Source organism: Oncorhynchus nerka, linkage group LG20 (assembly GCF_034236695.1).
Source record: "Oncorhynchus nerka isolate Pitt River linkage group LG20, Oner_Uvic_2.0, whole genome shotgun sequence".
NCBI lineage: Eukaryota > Metazoa > Chordata > Actinopteri > Salmoniformes > Salmonidae > Oncorhynchus > Oncorhynchus nerka.
Genome location: NC_088415.1, coordinates 88,091,307 through 88,111,250, shown reverse-complemented (window position 1 = coordinate 88,111,250; position 19,944 = coordinate 88,091,307). Strand labels below are relative to the sequence as shown.

The 19,944-nt window shown below is 43.8% G+C and overlaps 1 protein-coding gene across 1 annotated transcript in view; it reads left to right on the top strand.

The window, feature by feature from the left end:
• The first annotated feature begins 4,586 nt into the window (after nt 1-4,586).
• Nucleotides 4,587-19,944, top strand: part of LOC115103390 (pinopsin-like) — a 59,635-nt gene continuing 44,277 nt past the window's right edge. Inside the window, exons 1-2 of the mRNA XM_029624301.2 lie at nt 4,587-4,959; nt 19,186-19,514. Coding sequence (XP_029480161.1) covers nt 4,587-4,959; nt 19,186-19,514 — 702 coding nt within the window. The remainder of the gene's footprint in view (nt 4,960-19,185; nt 19,515-19,944) is intronic.

Genomic DNA, 19,944 nt, shown 5'->3' with positions numbered 1-19,944 from the left:
CATTCCCGTGATTGGCAGACAGCAGGTTGATTGGCATGGCGGACCCCATGAACACTGGGTACTGGTAAGTACAACACAACCAACTAATAGCCGTATAACACACATCACTAAACAGTCTGTGCAGGTCGATACATTATTAAACATATCAATAAAACATTGGATTTAGACAGACAATAGGCAACATGCTTTTCAAATGTATATACTGACAGAGATAATTCAAACAAATGCAAAGAAAGTAGCAAGGAATTCACAGTTCTCTCAGAACAGGTCAATTATAACTGTCCATGACATGAGAGTCGTGCTTCGTGCTCCATGCAGGCTAGCGGGTAATCTTTCAAGAGAGGCCGTTGTTTTTACAATTCACAAGTCAGTCAGGGAGTCATGCGATTCCATTCAGAAATGCATTATGCCCATTATAGCATCAGTGGCTTTTGAGGGAAACAACAAGGAATCCAAAGGAACTGTTTAAATCAAGCCTGAACCACCAAGTGTGCTCTGCCACTGTACTACAGTATATCTCAATAGAGTCCTTAGAACTCTACTTGTATGTCAAGTGAGAAGCTACACAGAAACAATGGGACTGAGGGGAAATACAGCTCAAAAGGGAGAACAAAAAGTTCACAGATAATGTAGTTGTGCAACACTGTGTGTCCGTGAGCTGGAAAAACAGTACGTTGTTAAGACCTGGTTGTTAAGACCTGGTTGTTAAGACCTGGTTGTTAGACCTGGTGGTTAAGACCTGGTGGTTAAGACCTGGTTGTTAAGACCTGGTGGTTAAGATCTGGTTGTTAAGACCTGGTTGTTAAGACCTGGTGGTTAAGACCAGGTTGTTAAGACCTGGTTGTTAAGATCTGGTTGTGCATTCGGAAAGTATTCAGACCCCTTGACTTTGTCCACATTTGTTACGTTACAGCCTTGTTCTAAAATGTTTTAATACCATTTTTCACTCCTAAATCTACATACAATTTTTCAAAGTTTTGCAAATGTATTACAATTAAAAAACAGAAATACCTTTATTTACATAAGTATTCAGACCCTTTGCTATGGAGACTCGAAATTGAGCTCAGGTTCATCCTGTTTCCATTGATCATCCTTGAGATGTTTGTACAACTTGATTGGATTCCACTTGTGGTAAATTCAATTGATTGGACATTATTTGGAAAGGCACACCCCTGTCTCTATAAGGTCCCACAGTTGACAGTGCATGTCAGAGAAAAAAACAAGCCATGAGGTAGAAGGAATTGTCCGTAGAGATCAGAGACAGCTCCGAACCACCAAGACTCTTCCTAGAGCTGGCCGCCTGGCCAAACTGAGCAATCGCTTGCTGTGGAGATGGGAGAACCTTCCAGAAGGACAACCATCTCTGCAGCACTGCAGCACTGCAGCAGGTCTTCATGGTAGAGTGGCCAGACGGAAGCCACTCCTGAGTAAAAGGCACATGACAGCCCGCTTGGAGTTTGCCAAAAGGCACCTAAAGGACTCTCAGACCATGAGAGACAAGATTCTCTGGTCTGATGAAACCAAGATTGAACTCTTTGGCCTGAATGCCAAGTGTCACGTCTGGAGGAAACCAGGCACCACTCATCACCAGGCCAATACCATCCCTACGGTGAAGCGTGGTGGTGGCAGAATCATGCTTGTGGGGATGTTTTTCAGTGGCAGGGACTGGGAGATTAGTGAGGATGGGGGAAAGATTAACTGAGCAAAGTACACATAGATCCTTGATGAAAACCTGCTCCTGAGCCCTCAGGACCTCAGACTGGGGTGAAGGTTCACCTTCCACCAGGACAAGGACCCTAAGCACAAAGCCAAGACAATACAGGAGTGACTTCTGGACAAGTCTCTGAATGTCAATTAATGGCCCAGCCAGAGCCCGGACTTGAACCTGATCTAACATCTCTGGAGAGACCTGAAAATAGGATCTGCAGAGAAGAATGGGAGAAACTCCCCAAATACAGGTGTGCCACGCTTATTATTATTATTTTAAAATTACATTTATATAACCTTTATTTAACTAGGCAAGTCTGTTAAGAACAAATTCTTATTTACAATGACGGCCTACCAAAAGGCAAAAAGGCCTCCTGTGTGGACGGGGGTTGGGCTAAAAATAAAAAATAAAAAATAAATAAATATAGGACAAAACACACGTCATGAAAAGAGAGACAACACAACACTGCATAAAGAGAGACCTAAGACAACAACGTAGCATGGCAGCAACACATGACAACACAACATGGTAGCAACACAACATGACAACAACACAACATCGTAGCAACACAAAACAGGGTACAAACATTATTGGGCACAGACAACAGCACAAAGGGCAAGAAGGTAGAGACAACAATATATCATGCAAAGCAGCCATCACTGTCAGTAAGAGTGTCCATGATTGAGTCTTTGAATGAAGAGATTGAAATAAAACAGTCCAGATTGAGTGTTTGTTGCAGCTCGTTCCAGTCGCTAACTGCAGCGAACTGTAAAGACGAGCGACCCAGGGATGTGTGTGCTTTGGGGACCTTTAACAGAATGTGACTGGCAGAACAGGTGTTGTAGTAGATATCTCAGATAGGGGGGAGTGAGGCCTAAGAGCATTTGATAAATAACCATCAACCAGTGGGTCTTGCGACGGGTCTACAGAGATGACCAGTTTACAGAGGAGTATGGAGTGCAGTGATGTGGCCTATAAGGAGCATTGGTGGCAAATCTGATGGCCGAATGGTAAAGAACATCTAGCCGCTCGAGAGCACCCTTACCTGCCGATCTATAAATTACGTCTCCGTAATCTAGCATGGGTAGGATGGACATCTGCATCAGGGTTAGTTTGGCAGCTGGCGTGAAAGAGGAGCGATTACGATAGAGGAAACCAAGTCTAGATTTAACATTAGCCTGCAGCTTTGATATGTGCTGAGAGAAGGACAGTGTAACGTCTATCCATACTCCCAAGTACTTGTATGAGGTGACTACCTCAATCTCTAAATCCTCAGAAGTAGTAATCATACCTGTTGGGAGAGGGGCATTCTTCTTACCAAACCACATGACCTTTGTTTTGGAGGTGTTCAGAACAAGGTCAAGGGCAGAGAAAGCTTGTTGGACACTAAGAAAGATTGGTTGTAGAGCGTTTAAAACAAAATAGCATCACACCCAAGAAGACTCAAGGCTGTAATCGTATCCAAAGGTGCTTCAACAAAGTACTGAGTAAAGGGTGAATACCTAAGTAAATGTGATATTTCAGTTTTTAGTTTGCAAAAACTTCTAAAAACCTGTTTTTGCTTTGTCATTATGGGTTATTGTGTATAGATTGATGAGGAAAAAACGATTTAATCAATTTTAGAATAAGTCTGTAACGTAACAAAATGTGGAAAAAGTAAAGGGGTCTGAATACTTTCCAAATGTATGTAAAATACTTGCAAATACTTGAGGTTAGTTTGAAGCTTGTCCAGTATACAATGGAACGATTGAAATAGTCTCAAAAAGTATGTGCTAGTGTTTGTGGCAATGTATCACTTTCACCCATCTATATCCTAAACCACACACACACCACACTCTGAACAGGAGCTCTAATCCTAACAAAAAAATGGTATGAAATGTCCTATCTTTTCAGTCTGAGATTCTCCATCACCTACTATGACAATAAAACACACTTTACAGAGAATGAACAGACTATAGTGGATCTGCAACTTTAACTTTGTTTTACTGAGAAATTATTAATGGCCCTAACAACAAATACAGACTGATAGCAAGCACAAAACAGGCACAGGCTGTAGGTAGCCTATAACTGACTTACATTTGATTTAACCTTTTAAGAAGTGATTAAGTGCTACCACTGAAAAGGCAAGAAAAACAATAGGAACAGTCTTGGCCTGATACAGAAGACTCTTCTCTCAGGGGATTCTGAAATTGTCCGCACCGTTGATTGTTGGCGTTTTCTAGAACTTTGATGTCAAATTGGCAATGACTTCAGGACACACAGGCTGCAGGACCATGGACAGCGCCCGCAACCAACAGGAACGTGTGGCGGTTACTACCGCACAAAATAACATGAGCCTATCACTGAAACTATCACAGCACTGCATTTAGCCTAAATCTTGTTAGATTTTAATCGAAATAAATTGAGAGTCGGCAGCATATGGAAGGTGTAGCATGCTGTAGTCCACTTGTTCTGTAATGTTCCAAGGACCCGGGATAGCATAGCACAGACCCTGTGAGGACGTGCTGTTCACTGGCGCAGACGTCAGCTGTGAAAGTGGTACAGCAATATAAACACTGACGGGGGGCGTCTTGTCCAGCCGTGCGTGTGGATTCTAAGTAGACTACCACACGGTGGAGCACAGCCCCCTCAAACTTTGTGCTGGTTTTAAACCCTGAACTGGAAAACAAAGTTATACATTCCCAACGAGCGCGCGGCCTATTTTGATCCACTTTTGGAAAACAAATTCCCCAGAGCAACAAGTGACTCTGCCATCAACTTTAATATATTGTTAGCCAACTCAGAAGCCCACATTTTTCCAACTTTCCTAAAAATGCCAAGCACAAATTAGCTCTTGTTCAATCCACTGCGCGCGCTTGTATAGCGAAAACGGATTGCGATGATCGTGTCCAACGTGAGCTTCAGCGGCTGCACGAGGGCCAATAGCGCGCTGTGTACTGGTGCTGCAGACAGGCACCTGGAACACAATTTATCCCGCACCACTCTCAGCCCGACCGGGAACCTGATAGTCTCAGTGTGTTTGGGCTTTATTGGCAGCTTCGGATTCCTCAACAACCTCCTGGTTCTCGTCCTCTTCTGCCGTTACAAGGTGCTGCGCTCGCCTATCAACTTGCTACTGATTAACATTTCATTCAGTGATCTGCTGGTGTGTGTGGTGGGAACTCCGTTCAGTTTCGCGGCAAGTACACAGGGAAGATGGCTCATAGGAGAAAGTGGGTGTGTATGGTACGGCTTTGCCAATTCACTATTAGGTAAGTGTACTGTAACTTTGCTTCATTAATGTTTGGTTACGTTTCAAAATGTGGTTTTAAAAGAGCTAGTCTACCCTAGATGTGGTGTGCACTTTTGGAATCTGGCCAGCACAATGCGTAAAGAGGGGACAGCCTATGCTTGGTAGTATTATTTTAATAATTTCATTTGAATGTTACAATTGCACGTCGACAGGCTTCTTACGATGGTTTGCAGGTCAAGGTTAATGATGGGTCAGAAATCTTGTCGCAAAATCCCTTCTGAAGTCTGTCACTCATTTATTTGTGATAGCTAAAATATTAAAAATAAATGAAATACCTTAACTTGTCATAAACATTTTCAAAACAGGCTAGTAAAAAAATATCTCTGGTCGATCTATCTGCATTATGTTGTTCATCATTGTAAGTATAGGCTACAGTACATGTAAATAGCTCTTCCGTCCACTGGCGTCCATATACATTAAAGGACTCATCATATTTGCAAAAAGCGTTTAGACATTTTGTCTATTCGTTATAACTGTGTAAAGCCCCCTTGAACGTATCGCGAGTCATATACTGTATGTTATAGTCTGTTCTAATGGTTTTCAGGAACTGTCAGGAAGGCTACTATCAAAGTTGCCATGAAATATGTTGACTTCAAAGGATAATAGAAAAGGCATTTGAGGGCACCGGCAGGTCGCTGTCATGTACTCTCACCGACCTTGCATTTTGGTTGGATGACTGTGCAAGACATATTGTAAAGTCGACAATAGACTCACCATAGGCCTCTTTGCCAAGAATCATATATAACATTATAATAGTCAAAAGATACTTATAGCTTCAGTCACAATCAGCTGTGGGTGTTATAACTGTCTATTTAAGCAATACGGCCCGAGGGTGTGTGGTATATGGCCAATGCAGGTGCCTCGACACAGCCCTTATCCGTGGTATATTGGCCATATATCACAAATCCCCGAGGTGTTTTATTGCTATTATAAAGTGAATACCAATGTAATTAGAGCTGTACAAATACACGTTTCGTCATACCTGTGGTACAGTATACTGTTTGATATACCACATCTGCCAGTCAAATCAGCATTCATGGCTCCAACCACCCAGTTTATAATTACTGATCAAACATGCTGTGTAATAGGTTCGCTGTCTACCAGATATTCAGGATACCCTTGAATTAATGTCATGTGATTTCAAGCGAGCTGAATTGTGCAATGTTATCAGTTCTGTGATGCTGTTTCACTCCCTCACAAATGTCTGGAGTTTCCCTTGATTATTTGATTTAGATCTGTGCCATGCTGGCTTAGTCTCATGAGATAAATTGTCTGCTGATGTAAATACTCCAGTCTGGCGTATTCAGAGATATCAGTCGACCTCTTTGTGTTGTTGGTTTTTACAGTTGTTTTTGGAGTTGGGCATCCTCATAACTCTCCCCAAAGCCAAACTCTCTTGCTGCCTTGCACATTAAACTGTCCAAAGTGCATTAGTCCATCCAACCATGCCTCAATAGGCTGCACAGGAAGAATCATCTATATTCCTGCGATCTGTTTGCCAATAAAAACACAAGTTTAATTCAACTGGCCGTATTTGGGGCTGCTCAGGTTGTTCTAGATTCCCCTTCTCTTTTAATAACATCTTGGGCTCTCTGTTATCTTAATACAACAGTATTGAGCAGCTATAGCTCTCGTTAATAGTCTCCGTTAAAAAACCCACTAGCATACACGTTTTTTATTTGTCCAGACCTGCATTGATACCAATTGGCACCATTTTGAAAATAAATGTCACGTTTCAATCCAGTATGGCACATCTAAAGCAGTTTTTAGCTGCCCCAAATCACAGCCAATACTAGTCCCTTTCGTGATGACCAACGTTAAAGGCTGTACTGTCAGCCCGACATGCGGTCACAAAGAGATATACGTGTTGGTTTTCCATCTGTCCCTTGTGATGAAGCGATGCAGGGCGGTGCAGAGACATTCAGAGGGGGGCAAATGCTCACAGTCTCAAATTGCACATTCAACTTTGTATCATGAATCTAGTATTTGCCATCCAATTTAGATGAAATGTTTCATTAAAAAGTCTTCCACACTGGTTTGCCTAGAAATGCTTCCTAGGTAGTGGCAGTGAGCCACGGTGAACAACAGAATACAACCATCACTATTGGCCTGTTAAATATATAGATGCGTTTTCCATGAAAATTATTTTGAGTGATACTCCAGCAGGCTGTAATTAATGTGTTATTGGGAAATGAGAAAGAAAGTTGATATAGTTCGAAAAATGATGTTCTCCTGTCTTCAACAGCTTTCTTCTGAAACTCGAAAAAAGTGCTTTTCTGTGGCGTTGTGGGCAGCATCAGAACACATTTACAACTTTCTTTGATATAGGAACATTGTTAGTACATCCCTTCAGGCTACATTGGTGGTTTCTTTGTGACATTGTTAAAACGTTTTATACTCGCAGAACACTCTTGACTTTTTCTCTTCTCAAAGAGTTTTATGCCTCCAAATTGAAAGGAAGCTCACACACCATCATACCAGCTCCTCAGAGATGTATTAGTAATTTTGGATGGGATTTGGTATTTCATTGTGATCATTTCAGACACACTGAAGCACGTCTCTTAGTCTCGCTTTATTGCTTTCTAGGTTACCAACTAAATCTCAGAGATATTCGTGGTTTCGCATTGCTTAAATTAGCCTCTGAAATGGTATCTCAGGCAGCGTTTACACAGGCAGCCCAATTCGGACATATTTTCTACAAATTGAGTTTATGACCAATCACATAAGATCTTTTTCAGAGATCTTTTTCTGATCTGATTTTTCCAATTAAAAAATACCAATTAGTGAAACAAATATAAACACAGCCACAGTGCCATCCGCAAGGAGACAATTTACTAAAACTCTTTGACAAGTATTTGGCATCTGAATCTGAGGCACGGAGTGTGGTAGCTAAGCACTGTTGCTTAGCTACCACAACAAGGCTCCTTATTCCATCAGCTGTGGCTAAGGAATTACTGTACAAGTCACAGAGTCACTGCTGAAGTGATTATTTCTCTGTTTCAGTGTTATGGACTCAGGCTGGTTTTATGCAGGCTTGTCAGGAAAATACTCAGAGGAGGAACAATGTGTCATACATCGTCAGTATGTGTCATACATCATCAGTATGTGTCATACATCATCAGTATGTGTCATACATCATCAGTATGTGTCATACATCATCAGTATGTGTCATACATCATCAGTATGTGTCATACATCATCAGTATGTGTCATACATCATCAGTATGTGTCATACATCGTCAGTATGTGTCATACATCATCAGTATGTGTCATACATCATCAGTATGTGTCATACATCATCAGTATGTGTCATACATCATCAGTATGTGTCATACATCATCAGTATGTGTCATCATCATGTCATACATCATCAGTATGTGTCATACATCATCAGTATGTGTCATGCATCATCAGTATGTGTCATACATCATCAGTATGTGTCATGCATCATCAGTATGTGTCATACATCATCAGTATGTGTCATACATCATCAGTATGTGTCATACATCATCAGTATGTGTCATACATCATCAGTATGTGTCATACATCATCATGCTGTTAAGAGAGAATCACTTTTGGGGACCAAAACAGAAAGTATACACATAATGTACAACATTTTTTATATGTTAGGTATCAGAGATACATATCTTGATATGCGCGATAGAGTGTGAAGCAAGAGTCCACACTCGTCAGCACCCACACTGTTAGCTGTGTGACGGAAAATACTGACCAGGGATAACCTCTCACATCAGAGCCAATTCAGAGTTGAGTTAAGCGTGCAATACTCAGAATTTTGCTTAAATCATTAATTCATGTCAATGGAAGACTTCCTCAGAAATGTGTGTTGAGGCTAGAATCCTTAGTTGCAACATCCATTTTTGGACTTATAAATTAATTATAATATACCCATTGATTCTTCAAAAATATAACTTCTAAATGCCTCATGAGCTTAGTTAAACTGTCACACCCCATCAAAACCTAAAATATAAGCTTGTTTAACCCCAATGTTTGTAAACAATGTAAATGTAAACAAACACCATAGTAGCACCAAAAGATGGTTAAAGCTGCAATATGTCACTTTTTTGGGCAACCCGACCAAATTCACAGAGACATGTGAGATATAGATCGGTCATTCTCATTGTAAGCAAGTCTAAGAAGCGGCAGATCTGTTCTATGTGCTCTATTTCTATGCTTCCCATTTTTAAGTTTATTTTTTTAGTTTACTTTAGGGTTTTGTACACCAGCTTCAAGCAGCTGAAAATACAAGATTTTTGTTAATGGAAAATATATTTCACAGCATGTCTAGAGGGTACAATGATTCTTTACGTCATACTTGCTTGTTTTGTCACAAACTGAAATTAGGCGAACTACGGTATTAGAATTTTAGCAACCAGGAAATGGCGGAGTGATTTCTGCATAGTGCATCTTTAAAACAATATTTTTTTTTATATCATGGATGGTCAGTCCTTGCGTCCATAGCTCTGTCTATGAATTTGAGAGTGGTTACATTTCTCCCGGCCTATACCTCAGCATTTTTTAGCATAACTAGCACGACTCAGGAAATGACCCAGATGCAGTCACAGGAGGCGGATGGTCCAGTTCTCAGAATATGTATTATAATAAAGGGGCAGTCAAAGGGCAGGTTGAGGGCAGGGTGTCAGAGTCGTGTGTATAGGTGGCAGGGTGTCAGAGTTGTGTGTATAGGTGGCAGGGTGTCAGAGTCGTGTGTATAGGTGGCAGGGTGTCAGAGTCGTGTGTATAGGTGGCAGGGTGTCAGAGTCGTGTGTATAGGTGGCAGGGTGTCAGAGTCGTGTGTATAGGTGGCAGGGTGTCAGAGTCGTGTGTATAGGTGGCAGGGTGTCAGAGTCGTGTGTATAGGTGGCAGGGTGTCAGAGTCGTGTGTATAGGTGGCAGGGAAGTCAAGCGCAGGAGAAGTGGAATGGAGCTATTTAATAACAATAAACGAAACGTACTCCAAACACTAAATGTAAGCAATAAACAAAGTGGGTACGAGGACCTGTCGCACACCAATACAAAAACAACACAATACTGAATAACAAACCATCTCTGACCAAGACAAGAGGGGAAACAGAGGTTTAAATACACAACAGGTAATGAATGGGATTGAAACCAGGTGTGTAGGGAGACAAGACAAAACCAATGGAAAATGAAAAATGGATCAATGATGGCTAGAAGACCGGTGACGTTGACCGCCGAGCACCGCCCGAACAAGGAGAGGCTTCGACTTCGGCAGAAGTCGTGACACAGGGAGAGGTTCGTAATCCAAGGCAGAGTCAATAAGGGACAGAACGTCAGGCAGGCTCAAGGTCAGAACAGGCAGAAGGGTCGGAACTGGGACGACTAGAAAACAAGAAGTTGAGAACTGGAGAAATGGGAAACACGCTGGTAAGACCTGACAAAAAAAGACGACCTTAGCAACGGACAAACAGAAAACGCAGGTATAAATACACAGGGGATTATGGGGGGGGGTGGAGACAAGCACAAGACAGGTGAAACAGATCAGACTAAAACGTAGGCGGGGTGACAGCTTTATTGTAGTTTCAAGTAGAGACTGCAGATCTCAAGTCTGCATACCGTCCTTTAGTTGATGTTGTGAGTTGACCAGCTTAAGGGTTGGGGTCAATTCCATTTCATTTCCAGACAAATCAAGTACACTGAAATTTCAATTACAATTCTCTTTAATCCTTTTCAGTTAGGAAAATGTTGAATTCGGTTTACTTTCTGAATTGACTGGAATTGAAATGGAATTGACCAACCCTGCTAGCCATAGTAAGATTATTAAAATTATTTTTTAGAATCTGTTAAACAGTTGAATGTTGCATACATCCGTCTTGCCCCTGGACCTAAGCTGCCATTATTGTAGATAAGTGATGTCTGTAATGACTTTAGAATCTGCTGCCTCGACTTAATGACTTTAGAACCTGCTGCCTCGACTTAATGACTTTAGAACCTGCTGCCTCGACTTAATGACTTTAGAACCTGCTGCCTCGACTTAATGACTTTAGAACCTGCTGCCTCGACTTAATGACTTTAGAACCTGCTGCCTCGACTTAATGGCCTGAGACCACAGCAGGTTAAACACTGGAAAACATTATTGTAGTCACATCTTTCCTGTGACTTGCTTAGTTAGTAGGCTGGCCTCCCATTTAGCCAGTCCAACTCTTCTCCTCTTGCTTAGTTAGCAGGCTGGCCTCCCATTTAGCCTGTCCAACTCTTCTCCTCTTGCTTAGTTAGTAGGCTGGCCTCCCATTTAACCAGTCCAACTCTTCTCCTCTTGCTTAGTTAGCAGGCTGGCCTCCCATTTAGCCTGGCCAAGTCTTCTCCTCTTGCTTAGTTAGTAGGCTGGCCTCCCATTTAGCCTGGCCAACTCTTCTCCTCTTGCTTAGTTAGTAGGCTGGCCTCCCATTTAGCCAGTCCAACTCTTCTCCTCTTGCTTAGTTAGTAGGCTGGCCTCCCATTTAGCCTGGCCAACTCTTCTCCTCTTGCTTAGTTAGTAGGCTGGCCTCCCATTTAGCCAGTCCAACTCTTCTCCTCTTGCTTAGTTAGTAGGCTGGCCTCCCATTTAGCCAGTCCAACTCTTCTCCTCTTGCTTAGTTAGTAGGCTGGCCTCCCATTTAGCCAGTCCAACTCTTCTCCTCTTGCTTAGTTAGTAGGCTGGCCTCCCATTTAGCCAGTCCAACTCTTCTCCTCTTGCTTAGTTAGCAGGCTGGCCTCCCATTTAACCAGTCCAACTCTTCTCCTCTTGCTTAGTTAGTAGGCTGGCCTCCCATTTAGCCAGTCCAACTCTTCTCCTCTTGCTTAGTTAGCAGGCTGGCCTCCCATTTAGCCTGTCCAACTCTTCTCCTCTTGCTTAGTTAGCAGCCCCGGCCTCCCATTTAGCCAGTCCAACTCTTCTCCTCTTGCTTAGTTAGCAGACTGGCCTCCCATTTAGCCAGTCCAACTCTTCTTCTCTTGCTTAGTTAGCAGCCCCGGCCTCCCATTTAGCCAGTCCAACTCTTCTCCTCTTGCTTAGTTAGCAGGCTGGCCTCCCATTTAACCAGTCCAACTCTTCTCCTCTTGCTTAGTTAGCAGGCTGGCCTCCCATTTAACCAGTCCAACTCTTCTCCTCTTGCTTAGTTAGTAGGCTGGCCTCCCATTTAGCCAGTCCAACTCTTCTCCTCTTGCTTAGTTAGCAGGCTGGCCTCCCATTTAGCCAGTCCAACTCTTCTCCTCTTGCTTAGTTAGCAGGCTGGCCTCCCATTTAGCCAGTCCAACTCTTCTCCTCTTGCTTAGTTAGTAGGCTGGCCTCCCATTTAGCCAGTCCAACTCTTCTCCTCTTGCTTAGTTAGCAGGCTGGCCTCCCATTTAGCCAGTCCAACTCTTCTCCTCTTGCTTAGTTAGCAGGCTGGCCTCCCATTTAGCCTGTCCAACTCTTCTCCTCTTGCTTAGTTAGCAGCCCCGGCCTCCCATTTAGCCAGTCCAACTCTTCTCCTCTTGCTTAGTTAGCAGCCCCGGCCTCCCATTTAGCCAGTCCAACTCTTCTCCTCTTGCTTAGTTAGCAGACTGGCCTCCCATTTAGCCAGTCCAACTCTTCTTCTCTTGCTTAGTTAGCAGCCTGGCCTCCCATTTAGCCAGTCCAACTCTTCTCCTCTTGCTTAGCAGCCTCCCATTTAGCCAGTCCAACTCTTCTTCTCTTGCTTAGTTAGCAGCCCCGGCCTCCCATTTAGCCAGTCCAACTCTTCTCCTCTTGCTTAGTTAGCAGGCTGGCCTCCCATTTAACCAGTCCAACTCTTCTCCTCTTGCTTAGTTAGCAGGCTGGCCTCCCATTTAGCCAGTCCAACTCTTCTCCTCTTGCTTAGTTAGCAGGCTGGCCTCCCATTTAGCCAGTCCAACTCTTCTCCTCTTGCTTAGTTAGCAGGCTGGCCTCCCATTTAGCCAGTCCAACTCTTCTCCTCTTGCTTAGTTAGCAGGCTGGCCTCCCATTTAGCCAGTCCAACTCTTCTCCTCTTGCTTAGTTAGCAGGCTGGCCTCCCATTTAGCCAGTCCAACTCTTCTTCTCCTCTTGCTTAGCCTCCCATTTAGCCAGTCCAACTCTTCTCCTCTTGCTTAGTTAGCAGCCCTGGCCTCCCATTTAGCCAGTCCAACTCTTCTCCTCTTGCTTAGTTAGCAGACTGGCCTCCCATTTAGCCAGTCCAACTCTTCTTCTCTTGCTTAGTTGGCCTCCCATTTAGCCAGTCCAACTCTTCTCCTCTTGCTTAGTTAGCAGGCTGGCCTCCCATTTAGCCAGTCCAACTCTTCTCCTCTTGCTTAGTTAGCAGGCTGGCCTCCCATTTAGCCAGTCCAACTCTTCTCCTCTTGCTTAGTTAGCAGGCTGGCCTCCCATTTAGCCAGTCCAACTCTTCTTCTCTTGCTTAGTTAGCAGGCTGGCCTCCCATTTAGCCAGTCCAACTCTTCTCCTCTTGCTTAGTTAGCAGCCCCGGCCTCCCATTTAGCCAGTCCAACTCTTCTCCTCTTGCTTAGTTAGCAGGCTGGCCTCCCATTTAGCCAGTCCAACTCTTCTCCTCTTGCTTAGTTAGCAGCCCTGGCCTCCCATTTAGCCAGTCTTGCAACTCATTTCTTCTCTCTTGCTGCTTAGTTAGCAGGCTGGCCTCCCATTTAGCCAGTCCAACTCTTCTCCTCTTGCTTAGTTAGCAGGCTGGCCTCCCATTTAGCCAGTCCAACTCTTCTTCTCTTGCTTAGTTAGCAGGCTGGCCTCCCATTTAGCCAGTCCAACTCTTCTTCTCTTGCTTAGTTAGCAGGCTGGCCTCCCATTTAGCCAGTCCAACTCTTCTTCTCTTGCTTAGTTAGCAGGCTGGCCTCCCATTTAGCCAGTCCAACTCTTCTTCTCTTGCTTAGTTAGCAGGCTGGCCTCCCATTTAACCAGTCCAACTCTTCTTCTCTTGCTTAGTTAGCAACCCCGGCCTCCCATTTAGCCAGTCCAACTCTTCTTCTCTTGCTTAGTTAGCAGGCTGGCCTCCCATTTAGCCAGTCCAACTATTCTCCAACTGGCCTCCCATTTAGCCAGTCCAACTCTTCTCTTGCTTAGTTAGCAGGCTGGCCTCCCATTTAACCAGTCCAACTCTTCTTCTCTTGCTTAGTTAGCAGGCTGGCCTCCCATTTAGCCAGTCCAACTCTTCTTCTCTTGCTTAGTTAGCAGGCTGGCCTCCCATTTAGCCAGTCCAACTCTTCTCATCTTGCTTAGTTAGCAGCCCCGGCCTCCCATTTAGCCAGTCCAACTCTTCTCCTCTTGCTTAGTTAGCAGCCCCGGCCTCCCATTTAGCCAGTCCAACTCTTCTCCTCTTGCTTAGTTAGCAGGCTGGCCTCCCATTTAGCCAGTCCAACTCTTCTCCTCTTCTTCTCCTCCCATTTAGCCAGTCCAACTCTTCTCCTCTTGCTTAGTTAGCAGGCTGGCCTCCCATTTTGCCAATCCAACTCTTCTCCTCTTGCTTAGTTAGCAGGCTGGCCTCCCATTTAGCCAATCCAACTCTTATCCTCTTGCTTAGTTAGCAGCCCCGGCCTCCCATTTAGCCAGTCCAACTCTTCTCCTCTTGCTTAGTTAGCAGGCTGGCCTCCCATTTAGCCTGTCCAACTCTTATCCTCTTGCTTAGTTAGCAGGCTGGCCTCCCATTTAGCCTGTCCAACTCTTCTCCTCTTGCTTAGTTAGCAGCCCCGGCCTTCCATTTAGTCAGTCCAACTCTTCTCCTCTTGCTTAGTTAGCAGCCCCGGCCTCCCATTTAGCCAGTCCAACTCTTCTCCTCTTGCTTAGTTAGCAGGCTGGCCTCCCATTTAGCCTGTCCAACTCTTCTCCTCTTGCTTAGTTAGCAGCCCCGGCCTCCCATTTAGCCAGTCCAACTCTTCTCCTCTTGCTTAGTTAGCAGGCTGGCCTCCCATTTAGCCAGTCCAACTCCTCTTCTCTTGCTTAGTTAGCAGGCTGGCCTCCCATTTAGCCAGTCCAACTCTTCTCCTCTTGCTTAGTTAGCAGCCCCGGCCTCCCATTTAGCCAGTCCAACTCTTCTCCTCTTGCTTAGTTAGCAGCCCCGGCCTCCCATTTAGCCAGTCCAACTCTTCTCCTCTTGCTTAGTTAGCAGCCCCGGCCTCCCATTTAGCCAGTCCAACTCTTCTTCTCTTGCTTAGTTAGCAGCCCCGGCCTCCCATTTAGCCAGTCCAACTCTTCTCTTTGCATTTTTATCCTTATCTTTCAGAACATTTGTTGTCCTCCATTGTACTGGAAAATACTTTCTTCCTCTTTTTAAACGTTCTTACCTTCATCGGATATCACGTATGCATGATCACGAAGCATTGCTGAAGGTAGGTCTAAAAAACATGTATTGAGTCAGCGTGTTGAATACTCATTGAATCAAGATATATTAGTGTTTTATTTTTCATAAACTCTAACATTTGTAAACAATTTTTCTTCCACTTTTACACTACAGAGTACTTTGTGTAGATCGTTACCAAAAACAAAAGACAATTAAATCAGTTTAAACACAACATTTGGCAAGATCAAGGGGTGTGAATACTTTCTGAAGGAACTGTGCATTTCAGTTCTATGTCCAAACCTTTAACAATGGGCCTCTATTCATTCTCTTGCTGATTATATTTTCCTTATGGTACAAAAGATTCTGACGCTAGGTTATGTATTTTGTACAGCCTTAATCTTCAAATATAAACCCATACAGACTAGGGTTGAACTACAGATGTGTATGCATGAAAACCTTTAGCAAAACAGTTGTGGTGAAATGTGGTGAGCTCTCAAGTATCTATTTGATAGGGAAACTTGTCTGAAAACATTGCACTGATTAAAGATCTCCAGATGTTTAGTTATCGGCCACAATGGTTATCAGAAATGACGGCAGTCAATTATTTGACAAATGTAGGTATCATTCCATCTTGTGTGGGACAAACCGTATAATACCAGAACATTTACTTTATTACATTTTTTGTGTGAAAAACAAACACACAATGCATGAGGGATTAACCAAAGATGGGGGAACTGCTCAAGTGAATTTAATCTTATTAAATTCATTTAAAAACATTTCAGATCACATTTATTTTGAGTTTATTAGATTTAGCTGGCCTCTCTGATTACACCGGGGTCCTAGTTACAGAAGAAAAGACGTCCTACGAGTTGGTGTCCCACTCCATAAGGCCCTATTTTGAATAATCAGTCCCATGTCAATTACATGCTAGCAAGGTGGCCCAATCTTGGGCAGAGGCATCTGCTTTGCCAACCAACATAACCTATTTACAAAAAGTCCAAATTAACCTTAAATAAGATTTGCGTTATGCCCTGAGGGCCAAGGACAGACGCCGGGTTGGTTACTCCACATAACGACGGGAATATTAGATTTCGTATTCGCTGTCACTCTGTGTGAGTCATGGATAAAACACAAATTATTTTAGAGTAATTCTATTTGATTTGAGTAATTTGATTGGCTGTATACAGCTCTCCATCAGCGGAGCATCAGTTTAATTAGACGGTTTGTTGTTGGATTAGATGGTTTGTTGTTGGATTAGATGGTTTGTTGTTGGATTAGATGGTTTGTTGTTGGATTAGATGGTTTGTTGTTGGATTAGATGGTTTGTTGTTTAATTAGATGTCACTGGGGTCCTGGGGTCAGTGCACGGAGAAGATACTGGGCACTTTATTTTTAATGGAGTATCTGAATGTCTATGTATAGAAACCATGAGATACAGTAAAAATGTATTGGTGTCATTTAATATATATATTATATATATTGCAATTTCAGAACTCATAAATCCACAAATCTCACCAGCCCAGATGGGTCAAGAATATCAATGAAAACATACCAAGTTTGAATTGATAGCCTCATTGTAGCAAGCAAACCCACAATGTAGCAAGAAAACCCACAATGTAGCAAGCAAACCCACAATGTAGCAAGCAAACCCACAATGTAGCAGGCAAACCCACAATGTAGCAAGCAAATCCACAATGTAGCATGCAAACCCACAATGTAGCATGCAAACCCACAATGTAGCATGCAAACCTACAATGTAGCAGGCAAACCCACAATGTAGCATGCAAACCCACAATGTAGCATGCAAACCTACAATGTAGCAGGCAAACCCACAATGTAGCATGCAAACCCACAATGTAGCAGGCAAACCCACAATGTAGCATGCAAACCTACAATGTAGCAGGCAAACCCACAATGTAGCATGCAAACCCACAATGTAGCATGCAAACCTACAATGTAGCAGGCAAACCCACAATGTAGCATGCAAACCCACAATGTAGCATGCAAACCCACAATGTAGCAGCTGTGATCGTACAGTATGTACTCAGGCAGGAATGTTATTTATTAATACTGTGAACCAGCGTTAACAACCTGCGCTGCCACAGCCCAAGTACATTATCCCCCATTGCCTTTATAAGCTGAGGAGAACTATAGAGGAAAAAAGGTCTGGTCCATATTCTTTAATTAGAGGACTGGTTGCGTCTGCTTCACTGCTGTTGGAAATCAATGGCCATGAAGGACATCCTCATGGATCATTTTCACTTCAAAGTAAATGACAAACAAGACAAAGAAGATGACGGGGGTCAGGTTTCGGGGTGCAGTAGCAGGAAGTGTGTGCATTGACAGGTTTTGCGGCATCAATTTGGCGGTAGGTAGCCCAGTGGTTAGAGCGTTAAACCAATTACTGAAAAGTTGTTGGATCGAATCCCTGAGTTGACAAGGTCAAAATCTGTTGTTCTGTCCCTGAACAAGGCAGTTAACCCACTGTTCCCCGGTAGGCCGTCATTGTAAGTAAGAATTTGTTCTTAATTGACTTACATCATCTCGCTCTTTGTTAAATAAAATATAAATCATTGCTGGTATAATGGGCCCTCCTGCATAATGTCTAAAAGCTGAATTCTGCCCCTTTGCTACTGTATGTAGAGTGATCACCCTTACATTTTCCACAGTACATTGGAATCTCTCTTTGCAAAGTAATAGCAACCGAAATGAATGCATTACAGTTGGAAGCCAGCATACACAGCATATGCACTACAGTAGGTGGTTCGAGCCCTGAATGCTGATTGGCTGACAGACCGTATACCACGGTCTGTACAAAACATGTACTTTTACTACTCTAATAAAACGTTGGTAACCAGTTTATAATAGCAATAATTTACCTTGGGAGTTTGTGGTGAGATAAGAACAGGCCTTAGCCGTGGGGTGGCAGGTAGCCTAGTGATTAGAGGGGGTGGCAGGTAGCCTAGTGATTAGAGGGGGTGGCAGGTAGCCTAGTGGTTAGAGGGGTGGCAGGTAGCCTAGTGATTAGAGGGGGTGGCAGGTAGCCTAGTGATTAGAGGGGGTGGCAGGTAGCCTAGTGATTAGAGGGGGTGGCAGGTAGCCTAGTGATTAGAGGGGTGGCAGGTAGCCTAGTGATTAGAGGGGTGGCAGGTAGCCTAGTGATTAGAGGGGTGGCAGGTAGCCTAGTGGTTAGAGGGGGTGGCAGGTAGCCTAGTGGTTAGAGGGGTTGGCAGGTAGCCTAGTGGTTAGAGGGGGTGGCAGGTAGCCTAGTGGTTAGAGGGGGTGGCAGGTAGCCTAGTGGTTAGTGTAGGGACGGCAGGTAGCCTAGTGGTTAGAGGGGTGGCAGGTAGCCTAGTGATTAGAGGGGGTGGCAGGTAGCCTAGTGATTAGAGGGGGTGGCAGGTAGCCTAGTGGTTAGAGTTTTGGTCCTGTAACCAAAAGGTTGCTGGTTCAAATCCCTGAGTTGACAAGATACATTTCTGTCTTTCTGCCACTGAACATGGCAGAATGACAGAAATAAAGCTTGTCAGCTCAGGGATTGTGGTAGTGGGGTATATTTTATTTACCTTTATTTAACTAGGCAAGTCAGTTAAGAACAAATTCTTACTTAGTGTTCCTAGGCTGTCATTGTAAGTAAGAATTTGTTCTTAACTGACTTGCCTAGTTAAATAAAGGTAAATCAAATATACCCCACCACCTTGTGCTTCATTACTTAACTGCATAAGCACTCCCACTGCTTTGTCTGCCTTTTGTTCAAACACCCCAAAGGTAAACATGTGTTTGAAGTCAGAAGTGTTGTCTGTGATGTTGTCTTGCCCTCCCTGTATGAACTTCTGTATTGGCCCTGTTCAACATATTCTGAGCACGTGTCTGTGTTTTGGTTCCAAGGCATCGTGTCCCTCATCTCCCTGGCCGTGCTCTCCTACGAGCGTTACACTACCATGATGGGTCCAACCGAGGCCGACTCCACCAACTACCGGAAGGTAGCCTTGGGCATCTCTTTCTCCTGGGTCTACTCACTGATGTGGACCCTGCCGCCACTCTTCGGCTGGAGCCGCTACGGCCCCGAGGGGCCCGGCACCACCTGTTCAGTGGACTGGATGGCCAAGAGCGCCAACAACATCTCGTACATCATCTGCCTCTTTGTTTTCTGCCTCATCGTCCCCTTCCTGGTCATAGTCTACTGCTATGCTAAACTGATGCATGCAATCAAACAGGTGAGTAGGACAACGACACTTGTTTTCTTAAATTCATGAATTAACTCATAAAACAGTGGCTATCGCACACATAACTGTGTTACAGTGCACACTATTAAATGCATGGACTATTTCTCAGCAGTGCTGAGTTGCAGATACAGAGACATACAGTATGTTATCACCATCGGGGCCCTTTCTAGACCTCCCCCTCCTTACTTAGAACGATAGACACTGTGGGGTATTTTTGCAGCAACTTTACTGTTGCAGGAACTTTACCACCTGCCTTAAAATGCCTTAAAAAATATTTTTTCAACCAAGTTCAGCTGTTAAATACAGTATATGGAATAAACCACAATTGTGTCTCGCCTGAAACCATTACGTATGTTACGATACTTCCAACACACTAAATCATGATGAACTACAGCAAGTCCTGTTTTCACTTCCACACTCA